Source organism: Exophiala dermatitidis, assembly GCF_000230625.1.
Source record: "Exophiala dermatitidis NIH/UT8656 unplaced genomic scaffold supercont1.2, whole genome shotgun sequence".
NCBI classification, from domain to species: Eukaryota; Fungi; Ascomycota; class Eurotiomycetes; order Chaetothyriales; family Herpotrichiellaceae; genus Exophiala; species Exophiala dermatitidis.
In genome coordinates, this window is record NW_008751647.1 from 3,770,195 (window position 1) to 3,783,739 (window position 13,545).

The window sequence follows — 13,545 nt, forward strand, 5'->3', positions numbered from 1 at the left end:
TACGGATTCATTGAATAGATCACTATCATTGGGCTCGACATCGCCTCCTAACCGAGCGAAAATGGCAGACGAGCCACACAAGCAACTGCTTGACGAGCTAAACAAGCATTTGATACAGCCCGACGATAATTCAAGCCCGGGTGACATATCGATGGCAAACAGCGGCGAAGGATCTGCTGCTAGGTCGAACCCCTTTTCATTCTCATTTTCGAGTGCTCCGCAGAGCAACACTATGAATTTCGGCTTTGGCCAGCGTGGGGGTGCTACCACTTTCGGAGGGAGTTCCGCAACAGTAAGTCTTCCTTCGATGTGGTGTCTGGCGCAATATTCTAACAATAGCAGCTCTCCTCGGGTTTTTCCTACTCCTCCCCTCTGGCTGCAACAGCTGGAACTTCCACTACATCCAGACAAGCGAAGAATACCTTTCAGCCAAAGGGTTTCCAGCCGATTCCGAAAACCGCGCATACCTCATATGGAGATCAATTCATAACCAACACCAGAGCGCTTGAATTTGGATACAGTCAAGATGTACTGAATACCACCACCAGTGGCTATTTACAATCACTCCGAGCAGGCTCGGTTGACTTCAATGGCGATAGCACCGACTCTGCCAAGCTTGCAGAAATCAGAACTTGTCCTCTGTTTTCGGAACAAGTGCGTATCGCATTGCGTGGAGGCATCTTGCAAGGCCTAGGATCTGATGAAGACCCGTTTCCACAGTTTGGTCTCCTGGGAATACGTGAAGAGACGTACAATTCCACTCATAGTGACGGCCGGCAGACGTCACCCATTGAGCAAAATCTGGTCTTTGCTAATATGAATGCGCCGTGGTCAGCGTTTATCTGCGGCTCACAGGGGGCTGGCAAGAGTCACACTCTCTCATGTATGTTGGAGAATTCGCTCCTCACCACGTCCACAGCTGGCGCCAACCCCAGACCTCTGGCAGGATTGGTGTTTCACTTCGATCATTTCACTGGTCCAGACAGTACACAGGTGTGCGAAGCAGCGTATCTGTGTTCGTCTGGTGTTCCTGTCCGTGTGTTGGTCTCGCCAACTAATTACCACATGATGAAGAAATTATACCACAACTTGCCCGGCTTGCCTTCCAATTCTCCAAAACCAGAGGTCATTCCGCTCCGGTTTAGTGAGCAACAACTCAACGTGACGAGAATGATGACTCTCATGGCTGTTAGGGAGGATACACAGCCACCTCTTTACCTTGAAGTGGTCTACAAGGTGCTTCGCGACATGTCCATGGAAATGAAAGGCGCAGGTGGTCTGGACTATGGCGAGTTCAAATCACGGCTGAGCAGCCAAGGATTCTCAGAGGCTCAAAGCGGGCCACTTCGCTTGCGATTACAGCTACTCGAAGAATACCTTGCTGCCAGAGAGCAGACAATTCGCTCAAAGGCTGTACTCGACAGCATGTTCAAGTCCACGCAAGGCAGTCTTACGATCGTCGACCTTAGCGGTCCCTTCGTCAACGAGAATGATGCTTGCGCCCTCTTCAACATCTGCTTGTCTATCTTTATGGAGAATCGAGGCGAATGTGGCCGGATCATCGCGCTGGATGAGGCACACAAATTCCTGACCAAGACCGGAGAAGCCGAAAAGTTGACGGAGCAGCTCGTTTCACTCATCCGTCAGCAACGCCATCTGGCCACCCGTGTCATCATCGCGACCCAAGAGCCTACTCTTTCTCCCACCCTGCTAGACCTTTGCAACGTGTCCATCGTCCATCGCTTCAACTCGCCAGCTTGGTACAAAGTGCTTCGGGATCATCTTGCAGGGGCATGTTTGAACTTTCGGTCCGATGGAGAGGAATTGTTCGCGACCATTGTCGGCTTACAACCCGGACACGCTTTGATATTTTGTCCTTCGGCCTTGCTGGATGTCGCAGGTGGGAATGTGGCAACTTTGAAGAATTCTTTTTTCAGAATCAGAATCCGTGCACGCATCACTGTCGATGGCGGCCGGAGTATCATGGCGTCTGACGACACAAAAGTCGTTCAGATGCAAGATAGCACTGCTGAAGAACTAGTGCGCCCCTTCTCGCTGCCGGCACCAGTACCGGCCATCTCGTTGCAGGCTCTAAAAGTCCACGGCCACGGAACTATCCAAGCTACTTCCAAAACCCTTGTTGGAGCGAGATCATTCCCACGACCTGCGCCTGCCGCCGCCAACTCGACCACTCCCTCAACGTCGTCCACGGCAGGTCAAAACAAGCCGCCGACAGAGCCCAGAGCTCTCAAAAGAAGTGACAACTCCCCTGCTATGGTGAAGAAGTCCGCACCCCCTGACTCCGCCTCCGAGCGCGCTCGGGCAACTGCGTTTCTCGAAGAGGCGACTACGAAATGTCTGCTTGCAAAACCCCGAGAGCTCTGTTACAGCACGGTACATGAGGAGGCCTCGCGGGCGTCTGGCTGGCCCAAAGAGCGCCTTTCGGGGAAATGGGCCAACAATATCATACGTGACCAGATGGTAAGTGGAAATGTTCTCATAGCGTCCCTAGATATTTTCCTTTCATGCTGACTGACTTTTGTGTATTCTAGACGAAACATACCAAGGCATATGGTACCACACCGCCAATGATGTTCGCTTAGCGCTGCCGGATGAAATGGCACCCAAGCCAGCACACTGGGTCGTTGGGCATACAGACCAGGCTGGAGAGAATCTGGCGGGACGAATACTATCCTTCTTGGTGGGCGTTTAGGAAAATCATGGAGACATTGTGGAAAGCGTGAACATCAGCAGCAAGATGGACAAGCAAAATGCTGCGCAGAATTGTATGAGAAATGAATCCTTGTGTATGAATATCAGGTTACCCCCGGGCCAACTACATGAGAGCATGGTGACAGCTACCGACCGACTTGGTTGAGTTGGTCTCTTATTGCAATGCTTCCTCCGGCCTGAAGAATGATCGATGTACCATTGAGCACCAAAAGTAGCTTGAAGAAAGTTGATTGAGAAACACTGTTCCTACTAGTAGTGAGTAAATTTGTCGTGGTACAATTATATTCTCGTTTGTTACATTCCCAATCAGAACAATCCAAGATACTAACCGGCGATAGAAGGGTACTTTGGTAGCTAGGGTGAGATATATATTACATGATTTTCCAATGCTGCATACGTTGTAGGTACAATCCAGCAAAACAAGCACGTGCCAGCACCAGCAACATCAACATCAACGACATCGACAACATCGGGAGCGGCAGCGGCCTTAATAACATCTTCGGCCGAAGGGACGAACAGACAGACGGCAAAACGAGGCTTCTGGCGAAAGAAAGCAGATTACTTTCATTCATTTTGTTTAGGATGAAGTTTCGCCTTCTTCTTCAGCTTTGCAGTTGCACCACTGGTGATACCGTTGCCGCTGCCATCGCCGTCGGGTCCAGCGTACTCGGGCGGGATCTCTGGCCACTGGTCGACGCCGTCGAGAAAGGCGACGGCCATGCCGCCGGCCATGTGGGTCTGCATGTGGCAGTGAAACAGGAAGGGGCCCGGGTTGACGACCTGGTAGCGCAGGGCCATCCAGGTGCTGTTTCCCTCAGCTGGGGTGGTGGTATACTAGAGAAAGGTTTGAAGTCAGTTTACCGGTTTTTCACTTTCGGTTCCTAGGTTTTCAGGGAAAACTAGCAACGCAAACGATGATGCCAAAAGTGAGGAGGGGGAGAGTTGGAAGTTTGCAAACTGAACTCACCCCGTCGCGAAGAGGAGGGTTGACGAAATTGAAAGTGTTTGGAGGCAACTCGGCCGCCGCTTCAGCTACAGTGCTCCAGTTGAAGGTGCCTGTGCCTTTGCCCAGCACATAGGCCTTGTTGGAGTGCTTGTGCATAGGGTGAGGTTGGGCGAGAGGACCCTGGACCTGTACGATCAGATCGACCCATTGGCCCAAATTCGTCTTCAGGACGAGATCGGTGGCTTCAATATCGTTGGGGTCCTTTGCGAACAAAAGGGGCTGCTCATTATCCTCGAGAGTGACGTTGAAGGTGTCGATGCCGCTTAGGGTCCAGTCGTACGCGCCGTACGGCTGGCCGAGTTTCTTGATGTTGAACTTATACGTCACATCGGGCGTCGGGGCAGGCGCACGCTCAGGGTACGGCGCGGCCTTGTTGTCGTTGAAGGGAACCAGTGTGGTCAGGTTGACGCCGGCAAAGTTCATCCCGGCCAGGGCGTTGGGGTTGTCTTCTCCGGCAGCGGGACCGGTTGAGCCCTTGTAGTTCAGAATCCCAAAGCCGCTGATGACTTGATTCAAGCCGCTGTTCGACACGCGGATCGAGTACTGCGCAGGCGTCTGATCGAGCTTGATCAGGACCGAGTAGCGGTCCCCGTTGTTCACCGTGATTTGATCTACTAGTTGAGGCACCACGTACCCGCCGTCCACGGCATAGACCCACATTTTGTGCGAGTCGATGGTGAACTTCAGCATTTCAAAACCGCCAGGGTTGATGAAGGTCAAGGCCGCCCAGCCCTTCGCTGGGTCGACGTCGAACGTGGCCATGGGGCCGCTGGACGGAGTGCACTCGAAGTAAGCGTCCCGGGGGATCGAGTCGATGTCGAACGTAAAGTTGCCTTGCGTGGCGGCCAGATTTGGTGGTAAACAGCCCTTGTCGGTGATTTCACTGGGGCTGACAGTTGCCACCAGTGCTTTCACCTTGGGGTTGGTGTACGCCGTCAGTTCATCGCGCGACAAACAGTATTGCGAACCCTGACCGTTCAGCAAGATGGAGTCGGCGCAGGCGAAGTCGATGTTAGCCGAGCGTTCTTGCTCGTGCAGCTCCTGGGAAGTGTATTTATTGTAGTCGGATATGAAGACGGTCTGGAGGTTCTCGTCCGCCTCGGACATGGCCTCAATTGCCTCCGTATCATTGCTGATGAGAGAGAAAGGCTTGTCCGAGTCTTTTTCCGGGGAGATAATGATTGCACCGTACATTCCGTCCATCATTTGGGAACGATAGTGGGAGTGGTAAAAGTACACGCCGGCAGCGTCGGCAGTCCACTTGTACAGATAGCATTCCCCAGGGGCGATCGGCTTCTGCGTCAAACCGGGGACGCCATCGGACCATGGTGTGCCTTGCTGGACAATGCCGTGGAAGTGAACAGCAGTTGGGTCGGGGAGATCGTTATGGACAAGGAACTCAACCTCATCGCCGACCTTCAACTTCAACGGTGGGCCGGGGAATGTGCCATTGGTCATGATCATTTTCCGTGGCGTTCCTCCATTGGGCGAATAGTCTTCCCATGTCAGGGTGACCTCGAACTTGACTGGATCTCCCCGTTTTTGGAGAGACGACGATGAAGAAGGGGCAGCCGCAGAGAAGAGAGCGAGCGACAGAAACGAGAGGATGGTGATGAACTGTGAGAAAGCCATCCTGGGGATCGAAAGAGGGTGAGGTAAGGAAAAAGCGCAACACAAAATAACGAGGGTAGGCCCCTCCCACACGAAGGGAAAGGAAATAGTAGAGAGAAAATGATATAACGAACTTCGAGGGTGATACAACAGATCGAGGCGGTCGAGAAGAGTGGACGAGGTTGGGGGAGTATATCGCAATATGGTTCATTTGCGAATTCTCGCCAACCCTGGTCCTAGTTTCTGGGCTGCAGCTCTCCAGGTCAGACTAGCCATGTGTGACAGGTCACCGGGGATTTTTGCGCCACGATAGAAAATGGGCCTGATCAAAGTGGACAGGCTTGGTCTTGACAACTATTTTGCAACAATTTAGGGCCTGGGCGGTGAGTGGCGTCGTTGATGACCTTGAAGCGGAACTGGATAAACGGCAAGGCATGGCATGCATGGCCTCCTGCCGAATTAGCAGCCGCCAGTGGAGGTCAATAATCACCAGAGATATATTCCCAGATGCTCTGGGGTTTTGGGTTGAAGATGCCTGTGGGCGTCGTTCCAAAGATCAAGATTCACAAAACCGCGCCGATTCCTGCAAGCCCGGCGTATCGGATTGGTCCTCCACAGTTTGCGGGACGAAAATATCTTATGAGGTTCGGCACGCAGTTTCCAAGGTTAGTCGATGCAACACTCTGGTCGCAGGGTGTGGCTGGGACGCAAGGTTCCATTGCTTCCTCCTGCATGAGGCTCGGCGCAATCCGTCGAAGATGGAACACGCCTTTGCCACATTGGTCAAGCGATGAGCAATCCACGCAACCCGAACAGGGCAGCTTCGGTCTCAATATGGGTGAAAATACAGTACAATCTCTGACCTGTGAGCACCAGACGGATCAGCTGAGAGTGCCAAGCGACGTCCAATGTCGGGTGAAGTGGAGGGAAAGCGACCCAAGGGCGGAGGTGGTGTGTCTCCAGTTTTCTTCCAAGACAGCCCTAAGCGTCAGCCAGGCCCGAGCGTTTGATACTTGATATTAATAGAGACATAGACAACTCGTCGGTTCGGGAACCTCGCCTGAAAGAATTGTTTGCCAAGGGCGTGGACGTGGAGAAGGAGCCCACAGGATGAGGAAGCCCACAATGCTGGTGGTCGGCGGAGTGGCTGGGCGCTGGAGACTCCTCGGAGCCGAGCCTGTCAACGGGAACCAAGACAATCCAGCAGGATGAACAGGGGATCTTGTCTGCGCCATTCTCTTGGTCCAGCTGCGATACTATACTGGTCGCTGATAGGAACGGGAGAGGATCGATTGGATCGCTACCGGACAATCCATCTCACCCCGTGTACCAAGCTTCATCTTACTTCTGGCACCGCCTGAAATGCCTCGGCGTGTCAGACCACGCCCTTTGCCTGTGTTTGTTGTTATGCTTCCAGCATGGTAATCTCGTTCGGTGCTTGGAAGTGCGCTTGGCATGAACGAGCTACCCTCATCAATAGGTTCCGCCCATGGCCAATGCGGACATTACAGTAAATATTGCTGTATGACGAAAGCTCTTGTTTTGTATGGTCCTCGCTGCCATGGTTATGGCCGGACCGCAGAAGGGGCTTGAGAGAATCGTACCGGGGCACGACGCAGAAAAGCTGTCTCAAATAACAGGCCAACAGCATGACATGAACAATGGCAAGCTGGGTAATAAGCTCAGGGTGATGAAGGGTCAGAAGCGAGTTCCTCGTTGCATTGCGACGGTACGAGGATGTGCCAAGCTCCGCAATATTGATTTTCCACGGCCACAGCCACAGTCTCACTGATACTTGGACCACCACCACCACCACCAGCGGTTCTTCCATCGCCTCAACCCTCTGATAATTCTTCCCTGTCATGATCAGCCCCGGTCTGAGCTTTGAATTCATCGTGCGTGGCGATGTCAGCTATTCCTCAAGCCCAGGGCCTTTCCATGTTGAGATCGAAGAACTGTCTACGTTGTGATCGGTTTCGATCAGCGGTCTGCCAATACAGTGTCCAGTATCCCACCACGAGACCTCATGAATTTCATGCTGGTCGCCATTGAAACATTGTTGAGTGCATCACTGATATCGCAACTGACATGACACCTCCTTTAGCAACCATACCATCACCCTACTACTACTGGCACCACCAACAATGATATCAGCCGTTCACGCCCTTCTCGCTTCCATGGGAGAGTCTGAAGGCAATAGTGAAGCACGAATGATTCCTCATGAGGAGTCAGTATGCAGAGAATGCGCGCCGTCGCACACACGCCATGCGATATAATAGGCACAACATGCGCCCTACATGCCAGCCTACTGCTTATCTCTTCACACAGCCAGCCACTTATGACTATTGCAATCCAGCCTGAGGCGGACCTGCCAGCGCAGCTTACCTCAGCTCTGCAGTGTATGTTTGCTTGTTACACCACATCGCCTCATTCAAGTTCAGTTCGGGGGTGACGTTGGCAGACTTCCAATGATTGTCCGTCTGACAACCATGCAAAAGGTCGTCATCTTGGCGCATTTCAAGGCCAGGGTCAACATACAGCTGCCGAACCAAAGACCTTTTTTTTATTTGAGTATACGGCGGTCTCCCTTGCAGCAAAAGACTGGCTTTCCGTTGAGCCACCTATCTCTCACTTGGGAACCCTCTTCCGCCGCAAGATCAAATTCAATATCTTTGAATACGGTAGCCTCCCCGGTGTCTCAAAAGGGGGCCATGGGGCCACCACCAGCTGGCGGAACAAAGGACCTTTTATTATTTTCGAGTATACGGCGGTCTCCCATGCAGCAAAATACTAGCTACAGGTTGAGCTACTTATCTCGTACTGGCAGAGCCCTCTTGCACAATAAGTCAGATTCATTATCTCTGATTACGGTGGCCTCCTGAGTGTCTCAAAAGGGGGCCATGGGGCCACCACCAGCTGCCGAAACAGAGGCCTTTCTATTATTTCGAGTATATGGCGGTCCCCTGGGTACTTCGAAAGGGGGATAGGTGCCCACCACCAGCTGCCGGAACAAAGGCCTTTTGATTGTTTTCGAGTATACGGCGGTCCTTCGAACGCGAATTTTTAATGTTCAAAATACAATACTCTTGTGGTGCTGTGGTGCCGCTGAGCTTGCGAGCAGCCGCCCATCGAGTACTAGTAGGTCTGGATTCCCCCGTTGTGCAGTCTACACAAACCACCTGTGGCACGCTGCAGTATCACCTTCAACAAAGCTTGTTGTACTGAGAATGCACGTCGGGCAACTCTCCCAGCCTACCTACTTGCCATAGGTTTGTTCAAATCCCACATTTATCTCGCCGCGGTACTATGACAGCGCACATGCGTCTTACAATGGAACACTCGTTGATTGAAGTGCATGAGAAAATCACCGGGTCGGGTCTCCTTTTCTCATTAACCGACTTGCTTTGGATTTGCAGGTTGCTGAACTTGAAGGTAGGCTACAAGCATGTAGTTCGTATTGCGATTAACATCATCACCACCATAACCGCTTGCTATCTACGGTTCACCGCCCTGGGGATTGACTTCTTTTTGATGCCAGCCTTTCATCCACAACCAAGCAGCCGCCACATATTGGAGGCTCAAAACTCCCTGATAGCGTAGCTTAGGCATTCCTCGGGGACGAGTCCCATGGCACGACATTCCAATGCCATAGCTTGGTAGATACAGTATACTCGTACTTTTCCCTTCCTACTCCCTGTACCTTTTGACTTTGACCCTTTTTGCTTTTGAAACTGTAGTTCTCCTCCCTATTTCAGTTCAACTTGATCGTCCTCGCCCACAATCTGGACGGAACGACCACCTTCATCCAGACTTCTCCTTCCAGCCTCGAGGATGGCAGTCGTAAGAACAGTGTTTCTGAGCGTAGGCAGGCCCCTCTTGTCCAGATCGGCCAGAGTGACTCTATTTTCGTTGATGGCGGTAATGGCATCGATGAATTTCTCAAAGCTGACATAGCCGTACCCGCTCTGGCCATTGAAGTTTCCTTCCTCGTCGGGCGCATAGCGCATGTAAAAGGGATTATACCACTTGAGACAACTGCCCGAAGTATCCGACTCGTCCAGGACATCGTAGCCTCGTTTGGCCTGGTCGACATGGATCTCGCCGCCCGAAGCAATATAATGGAAGCGCTGCTGGGAATGAACCCCGGCGTTCATGGGAGCCGTCCAGCTGGCGGTGTAGATTGCCGTTGCGCGCTTGTCCGGTTTGTCCGGGTTGACCCAATCGACCAACAGGGTAATGGTGTCTTCGGTGCCCTTGACACAACCGACGGATTCGGCGATGCCCACGCTGGCACTGGCGCGCACCGAGACCGGTCGCCAGCCTTGGTCGCGCACCAGCCACTCGCAGATATCGATGTGATGCGAGTTCAAGTAGTACGAAATGTCCGAGTCTTTGCCGGCCCAGGCCTTGAATGTCTCCAGCTGCGATTTCGGTTGCGACATGTAGCTGTAGAAGTAGTTGAAGTCGCCGAGCCCGCGTGCCCGGAACCGCGCGTCCGCGTACGCCGGGTCGAATCGCTTGTGGTGCTCCACGTAGACGAAGACGCCCTTTTTCTGGGCTAGGGATAGGAGAGCTAGGTGTTCGCTCAAAAGTTTCGTCGCCGGCTTGGTTAGCAGCACGTGGTGCCCGTGGTCGATGGCGTAGCGGGCAATTTCAAAGTGTGTCGAGTCCGGTGTGAAGATGGTCACGGCAGAGCCACTGGGTAGAGCGTCAATTGCCGCTTTGTAGGCGTCCGGGTCTGATTTGTCGTCCGAGGGGAATGATTGGAATGATACATCCAGTCCATTGTAGACTTCGGAGATGTTCTTCTGCAGGTGCTCGCGGATCGCGGGGAATTTGCGTCCTGATACTCCTGCCATCGATAGGGATGATACTTTGCCCCGTCGTCGAAGGTCGAACACTATGTCATTTACAGTCAGTTTTGGCTGTGGACATTGGGATTGGGATTGGGCTTTGGTGGAGAGAGCATGAGTGCGCAAAAACAATGTGTTGTAGAACGGGCGACCGGCGTGGTTTCATTTGAGGGGGATAAAAGGAATCATTTTTCATCAAAGTTCTTTCCTGTAACCTGTTCTGCAGGCTACCTCGAGCAGACTCATGCCATGGGATTGTATTTGTGTAAGAAAAGATAACAACGCCACTTACTCGTCAATCCTACAACACCCACTTTCTTATCCGACGTCGACTGTGCTCCCGCCACAAAGCCCGTCGTGTACTCGCCAGTACCTACCATAAGCACGGCTGGAGGCGCCATATCGGAGGATGTGAGTCTAGCAGCTAGGGTTACTCAGTCAAGTGATACTCGATGGAACAAACAGGTCGAGAAAGATGTTGATACCGGTCCCGGTCTTTATTATCCTCCGGCTCTGGTTCTGCGGACTGTTATGGTACTCCACTTCTCAGGCGGTCGATTAGTGTACTGGTAATGGTTCTTCTTGTCTTGACTGGGAAGAGAGGCCGGTCAAAGTGAAGAGATTATGGCATACAAGACTGGAAGCCAGTCTTATTAAATCAATCGCCATCATCACTATTCACCATTCATCATTCACGCGTCAGGCGGAGAAGAGGAGTTGAACTCCGTTCTTCGCTCGCCGCAAATTGCCCGTTTTTGAGCTTCTCAGCAATTGCTGTAGTTTGTGAGCGGGACACCCGCCGCATTTTCGGCCCGATTCACCGAAGCAATGCTACAATATTGGGGTGGCAGTATACCTACCACGTATTGTATACAGATCTATTATTACTTGTAGTCCAATAATGAGCTCTGGTATATCTCGAGCACGGGCATATTCATTTATCAGTGGCAGTGTCGGTACAAGCGTGAACGCTACGCTGCTTGGTCCAGTGGTTGTCAGCTACAATGTATGTACAGTAGAAGATCTGGCCAAATTTATTACTCCAGAAGCGAGCTGGTGGATATAAACTGAGCTTCATGCTTGCTGAGCTGTGAGCTCACTTAGTAGTGGCCCTTTTAACACCTGTAATTGTGCTTCCTTGTGAGGTTCAAGAAGTTGCTACATCCACCCTCAATATCCGTTCCGACCTAGACTTTCCCGGGGGTCTACAGCTTCCTGCACCATCCTTTCAGGATGCCCGGTTGGCTGCAGCTCTTCACATTGGTTTAGCTTCGCGTCGTCGCGTACCTGAGCGTGAGCTTACAATCCTACCATTCTAAATCGCATGCATGGAGGATATTCTGGCGAGGACAGATATCTCTGAGGGCAGCGCTTATATATATTTTCTCTTTTTCTGTTTCTTTTTCTTCTTTTTTTTGAGTTCTTGATGGCCCTTACTCGCACGGGATGTAATAACTTATTGAATATGATGATGATGCTCACATCAGATGCCAGGCGAGATGCCGTGAGGGGATACAAAGTCAAACATCAACCGACGAATGACGTCGAGGTTGCTGGACACGGGCTGCGAGACCATCCGAGTCCGGGGCCGATACAACTTGAACTCTTTAATAACTTGAACAACAACATTGACGACACCGTAGCCAAAGAATCATCGCTCACTCAATTTGCAAGGCCAAAGGATTCACATTACTACCTCTTCAACATTATATCTTCACCATCCATTGTATCGCCCACCAAGATGTCCATCCCAGGTAAACAACTCGACCCCCCGGTCCTCACTGAGGACTGTATCTAGCCGGACCCGACCGCGACTGACTAATTGACTCTCTTCACAGTCGGCCTCACCGTTCCCAAGCTGCTACCCGTGACCGGGACATTCGCACCAGGTAAGCATAATCGACAACTTCATCCTCCAGGGTCGATGGACCATAATCAATAACCGCTATGTCGCGCTTCCAGCATTCGGAGCATACTTCGCTCTTCTCGCCTTCCGCGTCAGCTTTGCCCGACAGGCCACCAAGACGACCCTGGGCGAGAGATCCAGACACTCGTCAAAGGCCCAAGCTGATGCCGGTGCCGCCAGCGTCGAAGAGGATAGCCTCCTGATCGCGACGCGTTCGCACGCGAATTTCGTCGAAAACGTGCCGTTCGCGCTGCTGATCGCCTCGATCGTCGAGCTGAATGGCGGTGACCGACGCGCTTTGACCGCATCATTGGCCGGTCTGTTGCTGGCCAGGATCGTCCATGTCGAATTCGGCCTCAGGGCCAAAGGTGCCGTGGGTTGGGGCAGACCGGTCGGCACCTTGTCTACCTTGGGCATCATCGTCGGCTTGAGTTCGTATGCGGCCTATTTGGTGAAGAGCTACTGGGGGTTCTGAGCGGGGGTGCATTCGTGGGAGTGGTCGGTAGGATAGGTCTGATAATGGTATGTTGTGGATAACACAACTCTCATCGATTACATGCTTACCTTACCTTAGCCTAGGTACAGGTAGATGGCGGGAAGATGACGAGAGCGTACAAGCAACGTCGATGAATTGGGGGCTGACCAGATACTCGCAGCTTTAAGTCCGTAGTGTCCACTACCAGTACCAGGTGCCTATGCAAGGCAGGAATAAGGCACACACAGACGCACCAGCGGCAAGTGACAAGACGTCAGTACAATGATATTTCTCGACTGTCCAGAGGAAGACTGATTTGTCGCGGTCTTGTCTGATATTGAAACTCATATTGATATTTTATTGGTATTGGTATTGGTATCCCCTGTCCTCGACTCCTTCCTACCGTCTGAAAAGAGACGCTCGCCAGTGTTTACTACCACTACCAAGCTCCTATCTCTTTCCATGGCCTACTACCCTCAAAATCTCTTCTCCGCATCCAGATCGACTTCTTCACAGTCCGTGCCCACCTGCAAAACCCTTTCTGATCCAGCGCACCCGCCCACCTCGTCGAACACTACCCTCCCGCAGCAACCGGAACCTCAATCGCAAGCAGACTCCCCGCCATACACTTTTCTGTGCACAATCTGTTGGACTGAGCAGGACTGCCCTCCGCACACATTCGGTCTTGAGGGCCGCATCGTTTGTGCCGACTGCTAGAAATGGTTGTACAGCATCAGCATCTGCTGGCGATGTGGCGAAGTCGTCTTTCGACAGACCGACGCCGTGGCATTCGGCTGGTGCTGGTGGCATTGGTCATGTTTCTCGTGTTTGATATGCGCGGTGCGAGGGACACCACCTTTTCTTTCCTGCTACCACCCTCCATCCCTGACCCTTGAGCTCCAAGAATTCCAATACTGACGTTAGTGTTGCTCTCCGCTGCCGCCAGTCACCGCTCCGGCCA

The 13,545-nt window shown here is 52.3% G+C and overlaps 4 protein-coding genes across 4 annotated transcripts; 2 read left to right on the forward strand and 2 right to left on the reverse strand.

Moving 5' to 3' along the window:
• Positions 1-61: 61 nt before the first annotated feature.
• Positions 62-2,603, forward strand: HMPREF1120_02827 (uncharacterized protein; the record flags this gene model as incomplete). Its single annotated transcript, XM_009156873.1, has 3 exons — positions 62-292; positions 343-2,481; positions 2,553-2,603. 3 exons carry the CDS (start codon positions 62-64, stop codon positions 2,601-2,603), a joined length of 2,421 nt encoding a protein of 806 aa, XP_009155121.1.
• A 344-nt stretch (positions 2,604-2,947) lies between these two features.
• HMPREF1120_02828 (laccase TilA) lies at positions 2,948-7,032 on the reverse strand. The gene is made up of 2 exons (XM_009156874.1): positions 3,701-7,032; positions 2,948-3,567 (listed from the first exon to the last, which is right to left on the reverse strand). The coding sequence occupies exons 1-2, from the start codon at positions 5,369-5,371 to the stop codon at positions 3,298-3,300; spliced, it is 1,941 nt and encodes a 646-aa protein (XP_009155122.1). The 5' UTR covers positions 5,372-7,032; the 3' UTR covers positions 2,948-3,297.
• A 1,670-nt stretch (positions 7,033-8,702) lies between these two features.
• Positions 8,703-10,930, reverse strand: HMPREF1120_02829 (NAD binding Rossmann fold oxidoreductase). Its single transcript, XM_009156875.1, has 3 exons — positions 10,689-10,930; positions 10,496-10,627; positions 8,703-10,250 (listed from the first exon to the last, which is right to left on the reverse strand). The coding sequence occupies exons 2-3, from the start codon at positions 10,602-10,604 to the stop codon at positions 9,097-9,099; spliced, it is 1,263 nt and encodes a 420-aa protein (XP_009155123.1). The 5' UTR covers positions 10,605-10,627; positions 10,689-10,930; the 3' UTR covers positions 8,703-9,096.
• A 1,014-nt stretch (positions 10,931-11,944) lies between these two features.
• HMPREF1120_02830 (uncharacterized protein) lies at positions 11,945-12,755 on the forward strand (the record flags this gene model as incomplete). The annotated part of the gene is made up of 4 exons (XM_009156876.1): positions 11,945-11,957; positions 12,042-12,092; positions 12,166-12,631; positions 12,684-12,755. The coding sequence occupies 3 exons, from the start codon at positions 11,945-11,947 to the stop codon at positions 12,582-12,584; spliced, it is 483 nt and encodes a 160-aa protein (XP_009155124.1). The 3' UTR covers positions 12,585-12,631; positions 12,684-12,755.
• Between the last annotated feature and the right edge of the window lie 790 nt (positions 12,756-13,545).